The following is a 15,114-nucleotide window of genomic DNA, read 5'->3' as shown; positions in this document are numbered from 1 at the left end:
TACTGTATTCCCCTCATGATCATCTACGTATTGAAGCTTTTACTGATGCTAATTGGGCAGGCTATCCTGATTATCGTAGATCTACTTCCGGTTACTGCACATATGTGGGAGGAAACCTTGTTACTTGGCGAAGAAAGAAACAAGTAGTTGTTCCTAGATCAAGTGCCAAAGCTGAGTTTCGTGCCATGGCTCAAGGTATTTGTGAACTACTATGGCTGCATGGTCTTCTATGGGATTTATGTGTGCCTGAAACATTACTTATGATGCTATATTGTGATAGTAAGTTAGCAATCAGCATTGCACATAACCCTGTGCAGCATGATCGGACAAAACATGTTGAAATTGATGGTCACTTCATCAAAGAGAAACTAGATCAAGGCGTTGTTTGTGTTCCGTTTGTTAAGACTGGAGATCAGTTAGCTGATGTGTTTGCTAAAGGTTTAGATTGTAAGCTGTTTCATCCGATTGTATCCAAGTTGGGCATGCGTGATATATATGCACCAACTTGAGGGGGGAGTGTTGAAATATGCTAATCTTGGTATTTTATCTTATTAGAATGTTCTAGGTTTGTCTTCTTCTATTATAAATAATGGAGGCTGTGGTCATATTGACACAAGTCATAATTTTTCCAACGATTTCCATCAGTTTCATATTCTTCTAGCTAGATTTGCTCACCCCTCCCCCGCTTTTTGGTAGCAGAAATATTAAGAGATGAGATAATTGTCAATGGAAACACAAAGGTTACAGTTCCTAAGCAATTAGCGCATAGAGGCAACTTTATAAAGCTAATGATATCAGATATGTTATGTTATAGAAAAATCCATGGTTGTTAATGCGTGAAGGATTCTCTTTGACCCTTGAGGATTTGTATTGTTGATATTGAATTTTGTTCATCCATTTTGATGGTTTTCTTGTTTTGTTATCTTGGTCATATTGTGCTTCTACAGCCCCCTTGACGATGGATACTATTTTAGAAGAAGTGATGAAAAGTGCAAAAGGTCGTACTATGACCTTAGAACGTGTTAGAGCTGCACTCAGTCAATTGGGTTGTGATCCCACTACAAGAGTGGCTGAAGATTCATATACCGTTGGTACAAATTTTCTTGTTTTCAAGGCCTTCTACTTTGGCATGGAAATCATAAACAGTACTTGAGGTTTTTAGTTTGTTATGTCTCAATGTAGTTAAAAAAATCTTCTCATATTCAATTAATGAGATGCATTGATCTTTGTATAGATTTGAGGAGCATTATTGAAAGTGCGCAAAATGAGGAGGTAATTTTTTAAAAAATGTCTTCTATTCTTTTTCGTTTTCATTTTTCGAGTAAACTGAGAAATTAAAATATCTCTTCATCCAATGCGAGTCTAACCATCCAATGAATACTGAAGGTGGAAGCCATTGTTCTGAAAAGATATGGTCGAGAAGCCTATAGGGTATTCAGATTTCTTTTAAAGACTGGTCGCTTAGCTGAGACAGACAAGGTAAGAGTTTGTTACCTCTTGGATGTTTTTGGGATTTGATTTATGTTCATCCTGAATATATAAATAATCAAATGCATAGGTTGATAACTTGGTCTAGCAGTATTCAATTAATTATTTTCTTTTCTTGTAGATTGCAGATACAACATTTGTAGAAAAGAAAGAAATAGTCAAGATTCTTTGTAATCTTTGGAAGGGTAACTTCTTGCATTTGGAGGTAAACTCTGGGGAAAGAAAAAACAATGGTGTTTTGGTTTGCTTTGTTTTTCTGTTTTTATTTCTCAAGATCACCATTCAAAGATAGCCTATATGGACCAGAAATCTATTTAGAATTACATACCAAGTCTAACAAAAAGATCACATAAAACAACACCATATTGGACTGTATCTGCTGTTGTAATTGGAGATCTTCCTATTTCTCTCATTCTGTATCTCCCATGCTGTGGTGAAAGGAAGAAGCTTCAACATCAACAGTTCTACAGGGCTTAAATGAATCAGTTATATGATGGATCATTTTCAGCTGAAAACATCACGTCAGCCACTTCATATCAAAATAAGTGAACTGCCTCATCTTTATTGAAGCGCATGTAATAGCAGTTTGCAAACCTTAACTCTTCTGATTTTCCTGTTACAAGAATTTTGCAGTCATATGCTCCCATCAGCCCTGTAAGATAAAGAAGTTTTGCTTAAATGCATATACCGATAAACACTTGATTATGATTATGATGATGATAGTGTAAAGAGGGGAAATTACAATTTTCTTTATGTTTCTGTTTTTTATAAAAAAAAAAAAGTGTTCCTAATCCAATGCTTCTAAAGTGTACGATCTTCTCTGACCAACCCTACCTCAGATATTTTCACTCTATTACATCCTGAATGTTACCTTCTGCTTAAATTTCCTTGGCAGATTTTAAAGGCCATTAGACATAACGGGTAGGCCTTCTATTGTGTAACCATTTCTCCCCCTTCCCTCGCATACCATGAAAACAACAATTGTAGTTTGGATGTGTCTTTCATCTGAGGATAAGCTGGCACAAGAAGGGCCTGCATTTGTTGTCATTCTCAAAGAAATTCTGTTCCACAATTTTGTTATTCAAAATACATTTATCATGTTTCTGAAGCAATTTATTTGGTTCAATTGGCATTTGAAATATAAGTTAATCCATACTGTTGATTATTGGTTACCTGATATCTGCCATACTATGTCCTACATGCATAATCATTGGTGCTTAGCTCTCAATTTATACTTTTTTTTTGGTTTGATTCTTTCAATTTATACATGATATTCTGGTCTCCTGTTGCAGAGAATATCTTCACATGTAGGATCTAAGCCGTTACTTTTTCTGTTGTGGAAAGTGAACAAAATTTCTGTTTGGGAAAATATATTAGATGAAATGTGGCATGCTGCCTTAAATTTGAGTCAACGGGTGGCTTATGAGCTTGAAAAAGAACACGAGGTTTGCTACTCACTGAAAATCTTCTTGTACAATTTTCCTTTCAATTGATTCTTTTGGATTGCATATGTTTGTTAATTGCAATGATTTTTCATCTAATTCATTTGACACTGATTTTTTTTTCATAATGTAAAAGCTGTTAATCCAATTGTATCATAGTTGGTGGCATCTTAAACTTTCAGTTTGCTGCTCTATTTGGTGTTTAATTCTGATGTATAGTGCTAAGCTGGTCCTGAGATCAGTCTTGAACTGGTCATGTTGTCAACACAATACTTCTGGTTTTTGAATTTCATGGTGGGCATGAATTTCTAATTTGAATTTGCAATCATTTGAATCAAGGTTCATCATCGTCCTATGAACCAGCTGCCTTTGCCTAATGATAAGTGCTGTTCTTTTTTGCCCCTCTTTTATTTCTGTTGGCTTCATTTTTATCGTTTACTAGTCCTTTCACTGAGTGTATGTGGCTTGAAAATCCAATGGGGAAAGGTTGCTAATAAAGTGAAGTATTTACTGGTGGTAATGGGTTAGTATCAAGTATAAATGTGTTGTAATCATGATGCATATGTTCCTAAGACTAAAACAGACCCAGCAAGAAGCATCAAAAGTTTGTACGTTTGAAGCTTTTGTTTACAATGTTAATTCTTGTCATGACAGCAGCATTCTAATCCAACCTCATATAAGAAACTGCATAATCTTTTCCTTCAAATATTTTCAAAACCATAATCATAATCGAACCTTTTTTATTTTATCCTTGGCTGAATTGGAGGTACGCGATGCATAATAATGAAACACCATGACTTGTATTCTCCTATACACAAGGAGAACAAAAGCAAAGTATGTAATCTCTCTCTCATGGTGTAGATTTATGCAAGACAACTGTTGAATCATTTGCTTCGGCTGACCTTTGTTAACAGTCATGTTTGCTGACTAGCCATATAACCTTGCCCATCAGAGAATGCTTGTTTGAAATTGTTCGAGTGATGTACATAGTCTCTTCATTTTTTTTTTTTTGAAAGTTGTAACCTGATTCTGTTGTAACTTCTGCAGATTCTGCAACTTCCACGAGAAAAGCGAGTTGGTGCCCAAGGGAAAAGATTTGAACGCATAAGAAAAGTCAAGATACTCTTGGAATCATCCCTGATGAAACTTGATGACGCCCTCTTGCTATTCCATGACTTCTAAATATATGATATTTATGGTAGTAATGTTGGACTTTAACTAGGAAGGGTAGCAGTCTAATTTCTTCTATTTAGAACCATAACTAATTCAATCTCCCACACTTATTTTCCTGCATCTTCTCAATCCCATTTTCTTCCATTTTTCTGAAGCAGGTTTTTGTAGGAACTGTACAGTGATTTATTTCAGATATATAATTTTTTTTTGATGATCTAATGTCTGTTGGTGAAGCTTCAATGGGATTGCCCTTTTAAATCTGTTGCAAAGTTCAATCTTCCTTCACTAGGAAAAAAATTTCATGGCCCTTGATGATGGCCAAGATCAGTTATTGATAAGCAGTTGGTGCCAGTTGCCTTTGTCTTCGTCTGTCTAATCCACCGAGGCCCTGGGGAAGAAGAAAACGTTTAGCTGTGGCAATGGCAAAGTGCCTAACATTTCTGTAACCACTAGATCGGTATAGAAGATTGCCCACTCCTGTCCATTGTGTTCGACGAAGCCTTCCGTCTGGATCACCTACCCGTACCTGTAGGTGATGTCATCTGTCTTTTTTGCTTTCATAAATGCTGTTCTATGCCTTCTTAATGGCAGCATGTGGGACAGATGTCATCACTTAACTGTACATGAAGCGTACACTTTCAGGTAGCTGTGCCGGACTTTTGGGTTCATCAGTGATGCAGTCCTGGTAGCACAACTCTTGGGTTTAACCTGAAACACGAGGAATCTCATCTCATACCGCTTTCCATTGTATAGGTAAAAACTGGGTCTAGGATGATGTCAACTGGGAACTCCGGATTAACTTAATACAAAACCTGGGCAAGAAAGTATTCCAGCAACTTATCTTTTTGGAGAGGTTTTTTCCACCCATAGAGGACAGATCATCCACTCCCATACGGTTCACAAACCCATATAGGGTTTTTAGTATTTTCTCAACACACCCTTGTAATGCCCACTCCCACCCATCTGACATCAGCGATGAATGGAATCCCATTCACCGTGAGTGGAGGAAGGAAAACTCGGATTTTTTCTTTTTTATCCGTGTTCATACATAGTCGTCTGCAAAATGACCAACACACCTCTGGTCTTTTCCGCCTGATTGGCTAGTGTGCAAATTGGGGGAAGCACATAGCGAAAAGGGTGAAGCGGAAATTGATCTGGTTCTATACTACAACTAGCAATAGACCTTGTCAACTGTGCTTGCAGGAAACTTTTGTTCATTAACAAGATACGTGAAATTGGTTTAGGGCTTATTTTCTTTTTGAGAAGCATCAAAGAAAGTCAGGTAAGTCATCCCTGATAATTAATGTCATTGCCCTCTTCAGATTTGTCGGAGAATTCAAGCAACTTCATTCATAAAAGAAAATGTTTTCATGGACCTTGTTCCTCACCCAAAAATATGAAATCGATGATTCACACAGCTTATCATTCTCCAACGAGCTTCGAAGCTTAGAAGAAGATTTTATCTTATTGAATCAGATCAGAATTAGCCGGACCCGATTTAGATCCCGATTCCTAGTTTTAAAACCCTGTGTGGGAGACTCCATAAAGCAATCAAAAATATGATTTAGGGATATACTATGAGGTTCTCTTTGCTAAGATAATAGAATAAATTAACAATGATAATGAAAAGAAGAAAAGAAAGAAAGGGGGCTCAATGCCCTTCAAAGCTTCAAAGAAGAACAGTTTGTCACCCTTATTTGAAAAGTTCGACATTGGGTACATGGGTAGTGTAACTAATAAAAAAAAAAAAAAAAACCAACCAACGAGAGCTGTTGGCATCAGTAACCACAGTAGCCACCTGGGCCTCCATAATAAAACGAATAAGATCCAAATTGGTCCATACTGTTGAGACCCACCTTGTAGCAATTTGTTTTATCTGTATAATTTGCAATGATAGATTCATTTAAAGCCACAAAACTGCCATTCTCATCCACAACTTGAATGCCTCCCATGAAGCTTGCACGCCCAAAACCTTCATCTGGGAAATGTCCACTTCCCATAGGTGGGCTATTAGGTTCATTCATGGGCTTGTAAGTTGATCCACCCCAAGCTATTCCAGTTGCAAAGCTATCTAAACTATTAAATAAGGCCTTGGGCCAATATCCAACTATGTTGCGTGCATTATATGATAGCCACCAATTTCCAGTCAGTCGGTCCTGTCACAACAACAGAACAAAATAAAGAGATTAGCCCCCCAGCAAGGAACAGTTCTTCCCTTCCCTTCCAGAACTCTAATTGGTTTTACCTGAAACACAATGGGTATTATTTCATACTGGGAACCATTATAGGTAGAAACTGGATCTATGATGCTTCCAACTGGAGTAACTGGATTAACTTGAACAAAACCTGGGCAGAAAGTATTCCAACAACCTGATCCCTGTACCTGTCCAAGTGAATGCATTTACATAAGAAGAGTAAGAACAAAAACTATACTGCGTTAGTGAAGATAAAAAGGTATTGGAAAATCAAATTAGACGATTAATCTTACTGTCCATCGTGCATACATTCGAGTTGCCTTGTCCCCGAAAATTAATGGATCCACCTGAAAATCTCAACATTAATCCAGATAACAAAAAACAATGAACAGAGGACAATCTTAACAGAGCTTGTGATATTCTTTTCAGAAGAGATGAAATCTCAGAGGGAAGGAGGGAGGGAGGGAGGAAATAGGACTTACCATCCATCCTACTTGAATACAATTGTCATGGTTGGGAGCATCATTATAGATCCACATCAAAGCTTGAGAATATTGAAGGCCTGAAACTGGTGGATTGTAAACAATGATGTGTGCTTTAGCCCCATAATACACATTGTCTCCTGTTGTTGTTATTCCTGCTCTCTGGTAATGAGATAGTGTTAATGAATTTTTTTTTTCAGATATTAATTAAACTTAAGCTACAATGGAGAGTGGAAACATTTAATGTCACTTGATCTGTCATGATAACTAAGAAAATAAGTAGAAAAGAAAGGCAGGGGAGTTTAATTTCATGAATTAGAACAATGAAAGATGGGGCTTACATGATAACCTGGGTAATTAAGTGAATGAAGCTGAGAACTAGAAGTACTAGTTTTCATGGAGATCATTCTAGCCCTTATAAGATCTTCCTTTGTAGTCCTCTTGATAGGGACTGTTCCTCGCGGGCAACCCCCACTGTGTAGCTTAATCTGTGGATGCCTAACCCTTGATAATGAAGCTCCATGTATCATCCCTTTTGGGAACAAACTTGGTCTCATCTGTACAGAAATTTTTCATGTCCATCTCTAAAACATTAGTAATTACCCATCATAGATTTTTGATCCATGTCTCCAGTGAAAGACCCAAAATAACTTCTTTGCAGGATCAGGTACTGAAAGTTAAAATTTTGAGACAAAAATAGGAGGATGACTTGCCTGGATTGTATGATTCTTAAGCAATGGATGATCAAATGCAGGCTGCTTATTGATATGAACACAATCGAAAATCTCGCCATGTACAGTCTGCAGATACAACTTATTAGGGACTTGGGGAGAACTCATCCTTAAAAGCTAGCCATTAAGGAGAAGGTGCTTAAGTACCTGTAAATCTCTACATCAGGCTACTCACAGGCCAAAATCTTTCACATTCATTAACAGAAAGAAACAAACCTGAATACTTTTCATGGCAGGCTTGTTGAGAAGTTTGAGTTGTATGTCCAGTTCCAAATCTTCTTCTCTGGATAAAGTAGCCATCTCTCCTTCTACACCATAACTAGGCAACAGGAGAAACAAGAATGATGTTGCAGTGATCAGTAGGGAGATCTCTCTTAGACCCATCAAACCCCAAACCTCCCCTTTCATGCTTACCCTTCTTCCCACTGCTCATATGCCTTAATGGACTGATGTCTCGCCTACTCTTCTTTTATAGAAGAACACAAACACCATGGAAGGTATTAAAGGTTGTTAAGGAAAGAATGTCTACACAGTACAAGCAGTACAAACCGAGGTGAACTAATTTAGCCAAGTTTCTTCCGCAATGGATTCGTAGAAAATTTTATATTCTGGTAGGCAAATCTTAACCTCTCTCAATCTAAATTTTCAGAGAAATGGAGATTTTGTTGGAGATGGAAACTAAGGAAAAGAGCAGTTTCATTTGATTTTTTCCTTTTTGTGTTTCCTAACTAGAATTCGGGAGGATATCTATCTCGCATTGCTTTGGCCAAAATTGATTACGAGAATAGTACAAGTAGGATCGGGATCCTCTACGGCCGGGTAGCCGATCAGCCTCACACAGGCAGGGCGTGGACCCCACCCGGGCAAGGTGTTCAGGTAGTGGGTGAGTGGTCATTTCGCCCCTGTCTGTGTGAGGTCGCACGCTGGCCGTTAGGTTGCCTGGCTGTAGAGGATCGATGACCAAGATCCTCTGCAGTACCAGCGGGGCGGCAATGCACATCCGACGGCACAGCAGAGGCCAAGTGACACACATGGTACACATGGCCTCTGTTGTGCCGTCGGATGTGCACTGCCGCCCCACCGGTACTACAGAGGATTTTAATACGAGGATTGGTGTCATTCAGTTTGGTTTTGGTTTTTGGGTTCGGATCAATAGGCAACATGTGGTAATTGAAACCAAATAAAAGACTTTTCCAAAGGATTTGATTTTGGTTTATTTTATTTGGTTTTGATCCATTTGTATTCAGTTTGGGTCATACTTTAGGTGTTTGGGTCTACTTTTTACATCTTCAACAACAACAACAAAAAACCCTTATTTGCTAGGGTCATATTACACCATTTGTTTTCTAAACATTAGAAAAGAATATAATTTATCATCCACATTGTCTAAAACATTTAAAAAGAATATGTTTTATTCAGTTTGAAAATGAATAGTTCGGTTAGATTCAACGGTCTCAAGTGTGAAACCGGAATGGCTCGAACTGAGAAAAAATTCCAAATTTTTAGACCAAAACAAACCGATTTGTTTCAGTTCAAGTAGACTCAGTATTAAACGGCATATTCCAATTTTGTTTTAAGTTTCGGTTCAAAATTTATACCCTTAGCTGTCCATATAGTCTGCATTGCGAATAGATTGCAATGTAAGGGTGTTTTAGTTAATTTAATGGTCACAAACTTACCACAAAACCTTGGATATCTTTTACTTTTAGGGCGAGTTTAATTGAAGTTGCACTCAATGGTCGCAATTTTAGAATTACTAGTGATCCCCTAATTGCGATGTATACCTTTTTTTTTTTTTTTTTTTTTTTTGTCTTTTATACTAATGATATAAAATCTGCATGGTTGTGATTTTAGAATTACTAATGGTCCCTTAATTGCGATGTATTTTTTTTTTTTTCTTGTTTTCTTTTATACTAATGTTCCATGGTATAAAATCTCCATGATCGCGATTTTAGAATTACTAATGGTCCCTTAATTACGATGTATATATTTTTTTTCTTGTGTTTTTTTTATACTAATGTTCCATGGTATTAAATCTCCATGGTCGCGATTTTAGAATTACTAATGGTGTCCCCTAATTGTGATGTGTATGTATTTTTTTCTTATCCCTTATCTTTTATACTAGAGATATGCAGATTGTGGTAAAAGAAGGTGACGAATATATTAGTGTATTATTATTCTCAAAAATGACTTTGTCAATATTCTAGGAGTTCCATCCAACAACCTGAGGTTGTGGATTAAGAGTCTCTCTCTTCATTGTGGGTGAAGGAAAACATGGTCCAGAGAAAGAAGGTATCTTTTTGTTTTAAATAAAGATAAAGTTTTTAGGTAAGTTTTGCTCCACCATCCTAAGGTTCACAAACCCCTTAGAGGTTTTAGTATGTTTTTAAAAATACCCTTTGATACCCCTACATGCATCTAAAGCCGTCTCGGTGAATGGGAATGTGGCTGAAGGAAACTCGGACCAAGTTTTTATTCACCCAAGTTTAAGAGAAACTGGTGTGTAGTCCCAAAGAGTCCATCTAATTGCAAATTTTAGTCTCTTGTGTGCACTTCCTTTGGCCTAGTGCTTGTACAAAGGCCACACAACCTGTCAGAGACTCTTCTCTTTATTTATTTATGTTTTTGGGGGTCCTACAACTGTGCGCCATATGGTATCATGGTATACACTATTAGCTGTGGTATGCAGCATAAGAGAACTGAACCCTTACTTAGGGAAAATGTTCTCTGAACTGCCGGAGTAGGGTGTGCCAGCACATCTTTGCATCTCGTATTTATGATACCATTTTGCTGCCCTCAAAAGAGACTTGGGATTAACTTGCAATTGCTTGCATTATAATTCATAATAGACACAAAGACACCGCATACAGTATAGTACTAACTTGGATTCTTTACTCATCATACATTTGCAAGCTTACTATCTTCTCTGCGTGGGACGTAGGGGCCATGCCACATGCGGCAGTCAATGAGGGCCCACCCATTGGCACATTGAGGGCAGAATTTCCACCATTTATGGGGGCATGCGTGTCACTTCCACCCCTCATGTGTCTGGGTGTAACCCCTGCATCCCACTCGAAGAACATTTCTCCAAAATAATAATAATAGAAACGGTAAAAGAAACCTAGGATGCTGGTGTGCAAATTCCTATGCATGCCCGCCCACTTACATCTCGTATGTGGAACCCACACTCTCTCCCCTCATTGAACGCCCCCGACCCCCTCATTGGTGGGAAACTACACTGGCATTGTAGCGAACGATCTCTGTCCCCAATAATATTATTATTTTTTACCCACTTTTTGAAGAATGAAAAACCAAAGTTGAAAATCAATTGATCCATTTTGAAGATTAAACAGTTCTGCCAATTTTATGTCTAAATTGTCCACATAATCCTCCAATAATTTACTGTCAAAGTAGCCAAACTCACAGTAGAGTTCCAGTTTGAAGATCCTTCAGTTACAAACATTTATAATATTGCAGTAAGTATGAAAGATTAAGGCGTCAAGCATCTGCAGTGGAGACTTTATAATCTACAATGAGAGTAACCATTTTTGAAGGAGAGGTTTCAGTTGGTAATCTGCATCTATCATCACAATTCAGATAAAATGCTAAGATATTTGCTGAAAAGGGGGGTCATAGTGAAGAAATTAAGGCTGTGTTTGATATGCATTCTAGGTAGATTTCGCATTCTCAGGTGATAAAAACAACTATTTTTATCGCCCGAGAATGAGGAATCTACCTAGAATGCATTCCAAGAATGCATACCAAACACTGCCTTAAATGTCAAGGATCTCCATTTCAAACACTAGGAGTGGTGTTGAAGCCATGCCCCTCCAGACCTTACACATCAGCCATGTCATGGACTTTCTCCAAGTAATGTAAAGAAACTTGATCTTCTGAATTCTACAGAAGCCCATGTTATGACTTTTAAAAGAAAAGTCCTCATCTTGCAGTTATGCGATATCAGAAACTCTCTTGAGAAAACAGACAGACCAATACAGACCCTCTATAGTTCAAACCCGAGTAAGTTCTCATGCAACTAACTGATAACCAAAGTGCCACCTACTCTAATTTGTCATTAACATACGCCAAAGGGTTAAAAGGTTATGTATACTAAGCACTCAGGTGGTTAGGGAAGGGAAGTTGATCAGGATCACGAGCAGATCACGAGCAGATCTAGATAAAAATGAATTTGCGAACTGCAAATGTTTTCTACGTTTCTACTAATGGCTATGAGGCAGATGTACAACATCTGTATCCAATTTTACGACTATCACCAACTTAAGGTTATAAGCTAAAATAAGGGTCAAAGCTGAAGAATATACACAGCCATATCTAAGTTTAAAGGACAGGTTCATTCCTCAATTCAGTCAAGGTGGTTACATAATTCCTGCATAAACCTCTACAATATGTGCTGAAATTAGACAAGGAAACCTGAAAAAACAACATTCCAGACAAAAATATACAGTGAAGGTTGAAGTATTGAAAGTGATTCCATCAGAAGATCACTTGTAAAATTGTTCAACAGGGCAAGATTGCAATAAAATATATAGAGATTCACATCGTTGATGATGGTTCCAGTTCCAAGTCAAACACTGAAAAAAGGCTGTAAAGAATGTACAGACAAAGCTCAGCAAAGAAGCAATTACCAAACTTAGTTGAGATGGACAACAATCTTAGCTGCAGAAGTGGATTCAAAACATTTAATATGAATGGGTGACTTCATATTTTCTTTGCCCCTAGGGAATATAGGGGTTGGTACCTTGGTGGTACCTGTAGAAAATGTTTTTTCATTCTTATCTGTAACTTGAAATAACGATATCTCCGCCCACCCCATCCCAACCAAAAGAAAAATACTGTTGCAACAATTTTATTGTTAATGACTTAAAGTAGATACAATATAAATTCAAAGCCTTGAATACCACTAAACCCTCAGCCAAATAATCCTACAAATAAGTGAGGAATTAAAGTAGATACAATATAATTTCGCACAAAGCCCTGAATACAACTGAAAAGTAGATGCAATACAATTTCACACAAAGCCCTGAATACAACTAAACGCTCAGACAAATAATCCTACAAATAAGTGAGAGCTTATATTTTCCTATTACAATTAGCCACCCAAAAAAAGATTATGTTAAGTATGGAAAGAGCATTATGTGCCAATCACGGTTTTGAGTTTGAAACAGATATAGCATATATGGTAGATACATGATAAATGGGTAGACCACCCACTGCTTTGCCCCGCCCCCCATTTTTTCCTCCCCAGTTTTTTTTTATACACAGTACAACCAATATACATAGCAAAGGGAGACTAATCTCCTACTCATGATCACTATAAAAAACAGAAAAAAAGACAAATAAATCAGATGTAGAACAAAGAACTATCTGTACATTTTCTTCTTCATCCTTACCAGAAATCATCAGTTGCCACAGATGTAGGTGGATATGGGTCATCATCTTTTTCCACCTCCATCTCCACCTCTGGTTCTCCATACCCAAATTCTGTCAATTCAATATCAGCCAGGTTCTTCAGGTCAACTATAGAGAGCTCATCGAGACACCTCACCACCAAGTCTGCAGCTCCAAGTTCATACACTGGGTGCTTGCTTGCAACTGCCACACACTTCATGTGAGCATCATGGGCAGCCTCCAAAGTCGAATTGGAGTTGCCAAATATGATGCACCGCTCTGGTATGAAGTTGAGAAGCTGAGCAGCATAAACAAACATCTCAGGGTCGGGCTTCCCCCTGTGAACATCCTCTGCTGCAACAATCACACTGAAAAAACCTTCAATTCCAATTGCTCCAATTGCAATCTCAAGAGTTTTCCTTGGACGGGTTGAAACCAAGGCCATTGGAATCTTGTAATTCATCAAAGCATTAACAAATTCTTGTGACCCTGTCCGGAATCTATAAATCCCACCTTGCAAACCTTGATATATCTCTTCCTTTCTTAAAGCCATTCTTCTCAGCTGCCCTGGGTCTCTCGTCCAGCAGAGAACTTCAGAGATTGCTTGCTCGTTTTTCATTCCTTCTATTCTTTTAAGTATGAAAGCTGGGGGTGGGGATTTTCCTTCTTCTTCGGACAGAACCAACCATGCCTGCTTATCAAGATCAGGATTATCTTCAATAAGCACCCCTTCCCATTCAAAGATTGCACCCAACCACCCACAACCCATTCTTTCCTGTCGTAGCAACGGGTTGTGTATTGACGAATTATCTGCCTTATTTGGGGGTGGCCACAAGCCTGGTTTCTGTTGTGTGCTGGTATCAGTCCAGTAATTCAAATCTCCGGACATCCTCTCTTCCCTTGGGGAATGCGAATAAGCCTCTTTTGTTAGTTCCATTGCAAGGGCCTTAATCGGAGACACCATTCTATCACCTCCTGAGGTTGTTGAAGAAGGGTAAGTAATTCGTCGACCCAAAAAATCTACACAAGGGAGCTGACATAAGTCAAACATTCTTCGCCTGTGGGAACCATCCTTGAAAGGAGAGCCTTGAGACACAGGCCGGTGGCCAAGAAGGGAGGTCGTCGCAATTGAATCCACCATTTTATGCCAAATTGGAACCCCCAAACTCGAGCTTCACGAAAAGTTTCCCTCTTTCAGGTAAAGAAATACAATTTCAGTACCTCGTTGAATTGAACCAGCAATCAATTTGACCGTTACAAAGCTTCGTTCCCCGAGAAGCCAGTCCTAGCAATTGGGGTTTCCGAATCACTCCCGCAATCTCCTCAATTATCTCCTCAATTCACGCATCAATGTGTTCCCATAAACAAATATACGAGGAAAAAAACCAAATTTTTTGGCAAGAAAAGTCTGTTACTTGTATGAGGGGATTAAATTAGTATATAAAATCAGAAAAATAAAACATTTATTATCTAAGGGTAAACTTCCATCATTAAAATTCCATTTCCAGCCAAGAAGCGCAAAATACCTCAAACCCTTTAATCCAGAAAGCTCCACAGAACCAAACACCACCAACTTTCGAAATTCCACCCAAGAAAAAAAAAATTCGAAAGGAGTACTAGAAGATTCAGGTACAGAGAAAATTTAATTTAATAAAAATCTAATTATAAAATTTATAAACAATCCAGATGCAGAGAAGCTAAAAACCGAAGCTCTGCTTAAATGAGAAATGGAGTGAGGAAAAAAAAAAGAGGGGAACAAGAAAAAAAACCAGGAGAAAGAAGAACCTACCGAAGAACACAGAGAAGACGGCAAGCAGAGAGAAATGTTGAAGATATCAAAGGAATTGAGAGATTGGATCCCAAGGAAGACGAATGGATGAAATGAATCTGCTTCTCTCTCTCTATTTTGAGTTTCGCCTCTCTTTCTTCGAGCTTTGTGGCTTATAACTTATAAGCAAGTAATGTTGCAAGAACAACCACGAAACCACCGGCACTGTACCGGCTGAGGAGTTTACGTGTCGGTCATATCAGAATCAGAACAATGAAATGGCATTTATACCCCCAATCTCAACATAAGCTCTCTGGTTCTCTTCTCTTACTGCTGAAATCTAAAAGCATCGTCACATAAAAGGGTGGCAAAGTTCAGCCCGAACCGGTCTGACCGACCAAATCCTGACAGTCAAGCCAGATTGGA

At 38.2% G+C, this 15,114-nt stretch overlaps 3 protein-coding genes across 3 annotated transcripts in view; 1 reads left to right on the top strand and 2 right to left on the bottom strand.

Moving 5' to 3' along the window:
- The window catches only part of LOC122648948 (DNA-directed RNA polymerase III subunit RPC3), a 28,788-nt gene extending 24,476 nt beyond the window's left edge, over positions 1-4,312 (top strand). Inside the window, exons 9-14 of the mRNA XM_043842276.1 lie at positions 948-1,091; positions 1,235-1,272; positions 1,387-1,479; positions 1,610-1,693; positions 2,781-2,933; positions 3,978-4,312. Of these exons, the coding sequence (XP_043698211.1) occupies positions 948-1,091; positions 1,235-1,272; positions 1,387-1,479; positions 1,610-1,693; positions 2,781-2,933; positions 3,978-4,112 (647 nt within the window). The 3' untranslated portion in view covers positions 4,113-4,312. The remainder of the gene's footprint in view (positions 1-947; positions 1,092-1,234; positions 1,273-1,386; positions 1,480-1,609; positions 1,694-2,780; positions 2,934-3,977) is intronic.
- Positions 4,313-5,881: 1,569 nt separating this feature from the next.
- LOC122654734 lies at positions 5,882-7,959 on the bottom strand. Its single transcript, XM_043848961.1, has 7 exons — positions 7,728-7,959; positions 7,494-7,580; positions 7,122-7,337; positions 6,781-6,942; positions 6,592-6,645; positions 6,349-6,486; positions 5,882-6,259 (listed from the first exon to the last, which is right to left on the bottom strand). The coding sequence occupies exons 1-7, from the start codon at positions 7,917-7,919 to the stop codon at positions 5,882-5,884; spliced, it is 1,227 nt and encodes a 408-aa protein (XP_043704896.1). The 5' UTR covers positions 7,920-7,959.
- Positions 7,960-12,591: 4,632 nt separating this feature from the next.
- LOC122643589 (5-amino-6-(5-phospho-D-ribitylamino)uracil phosphatase, chloroplastic-like) lies at positions 12,592-14,656 on the bottom strand. The gene has a single exon (XM_043837206.1). The coding sequence runs from the start codon at positions 14,059-14,061 to the stop codon at positions 12,919-12,921; it is 1,143 nt and encodes a 380-aa protein (XP_043693141.1). The 5' UTR covers positions 14,062-14,656; the 3' UTR covers positions 12,592-12,918.
- Positions 14,657-15,114: the final 458 nt, after the last annotated feature.

This window comes from Telopea speciosissima, chromosome 1 (genome assembly GCF_018873765.1).
Source record: "Telopea speciosissima isolate NSW1024214 ecotype Mountain lineage chromosome 1, Tspe_v1, whole genome shotgun sequence".
Lineage (NCBI taxonomy): Eukaryota > Viridiplantae > Streptophyta > Magnoliopsida > Proteales > Proteaceae > Telopea > Telopea speciosissima.
This window is presented reverse-complemented; position numbering and strand designations above follow the sequence as displayed.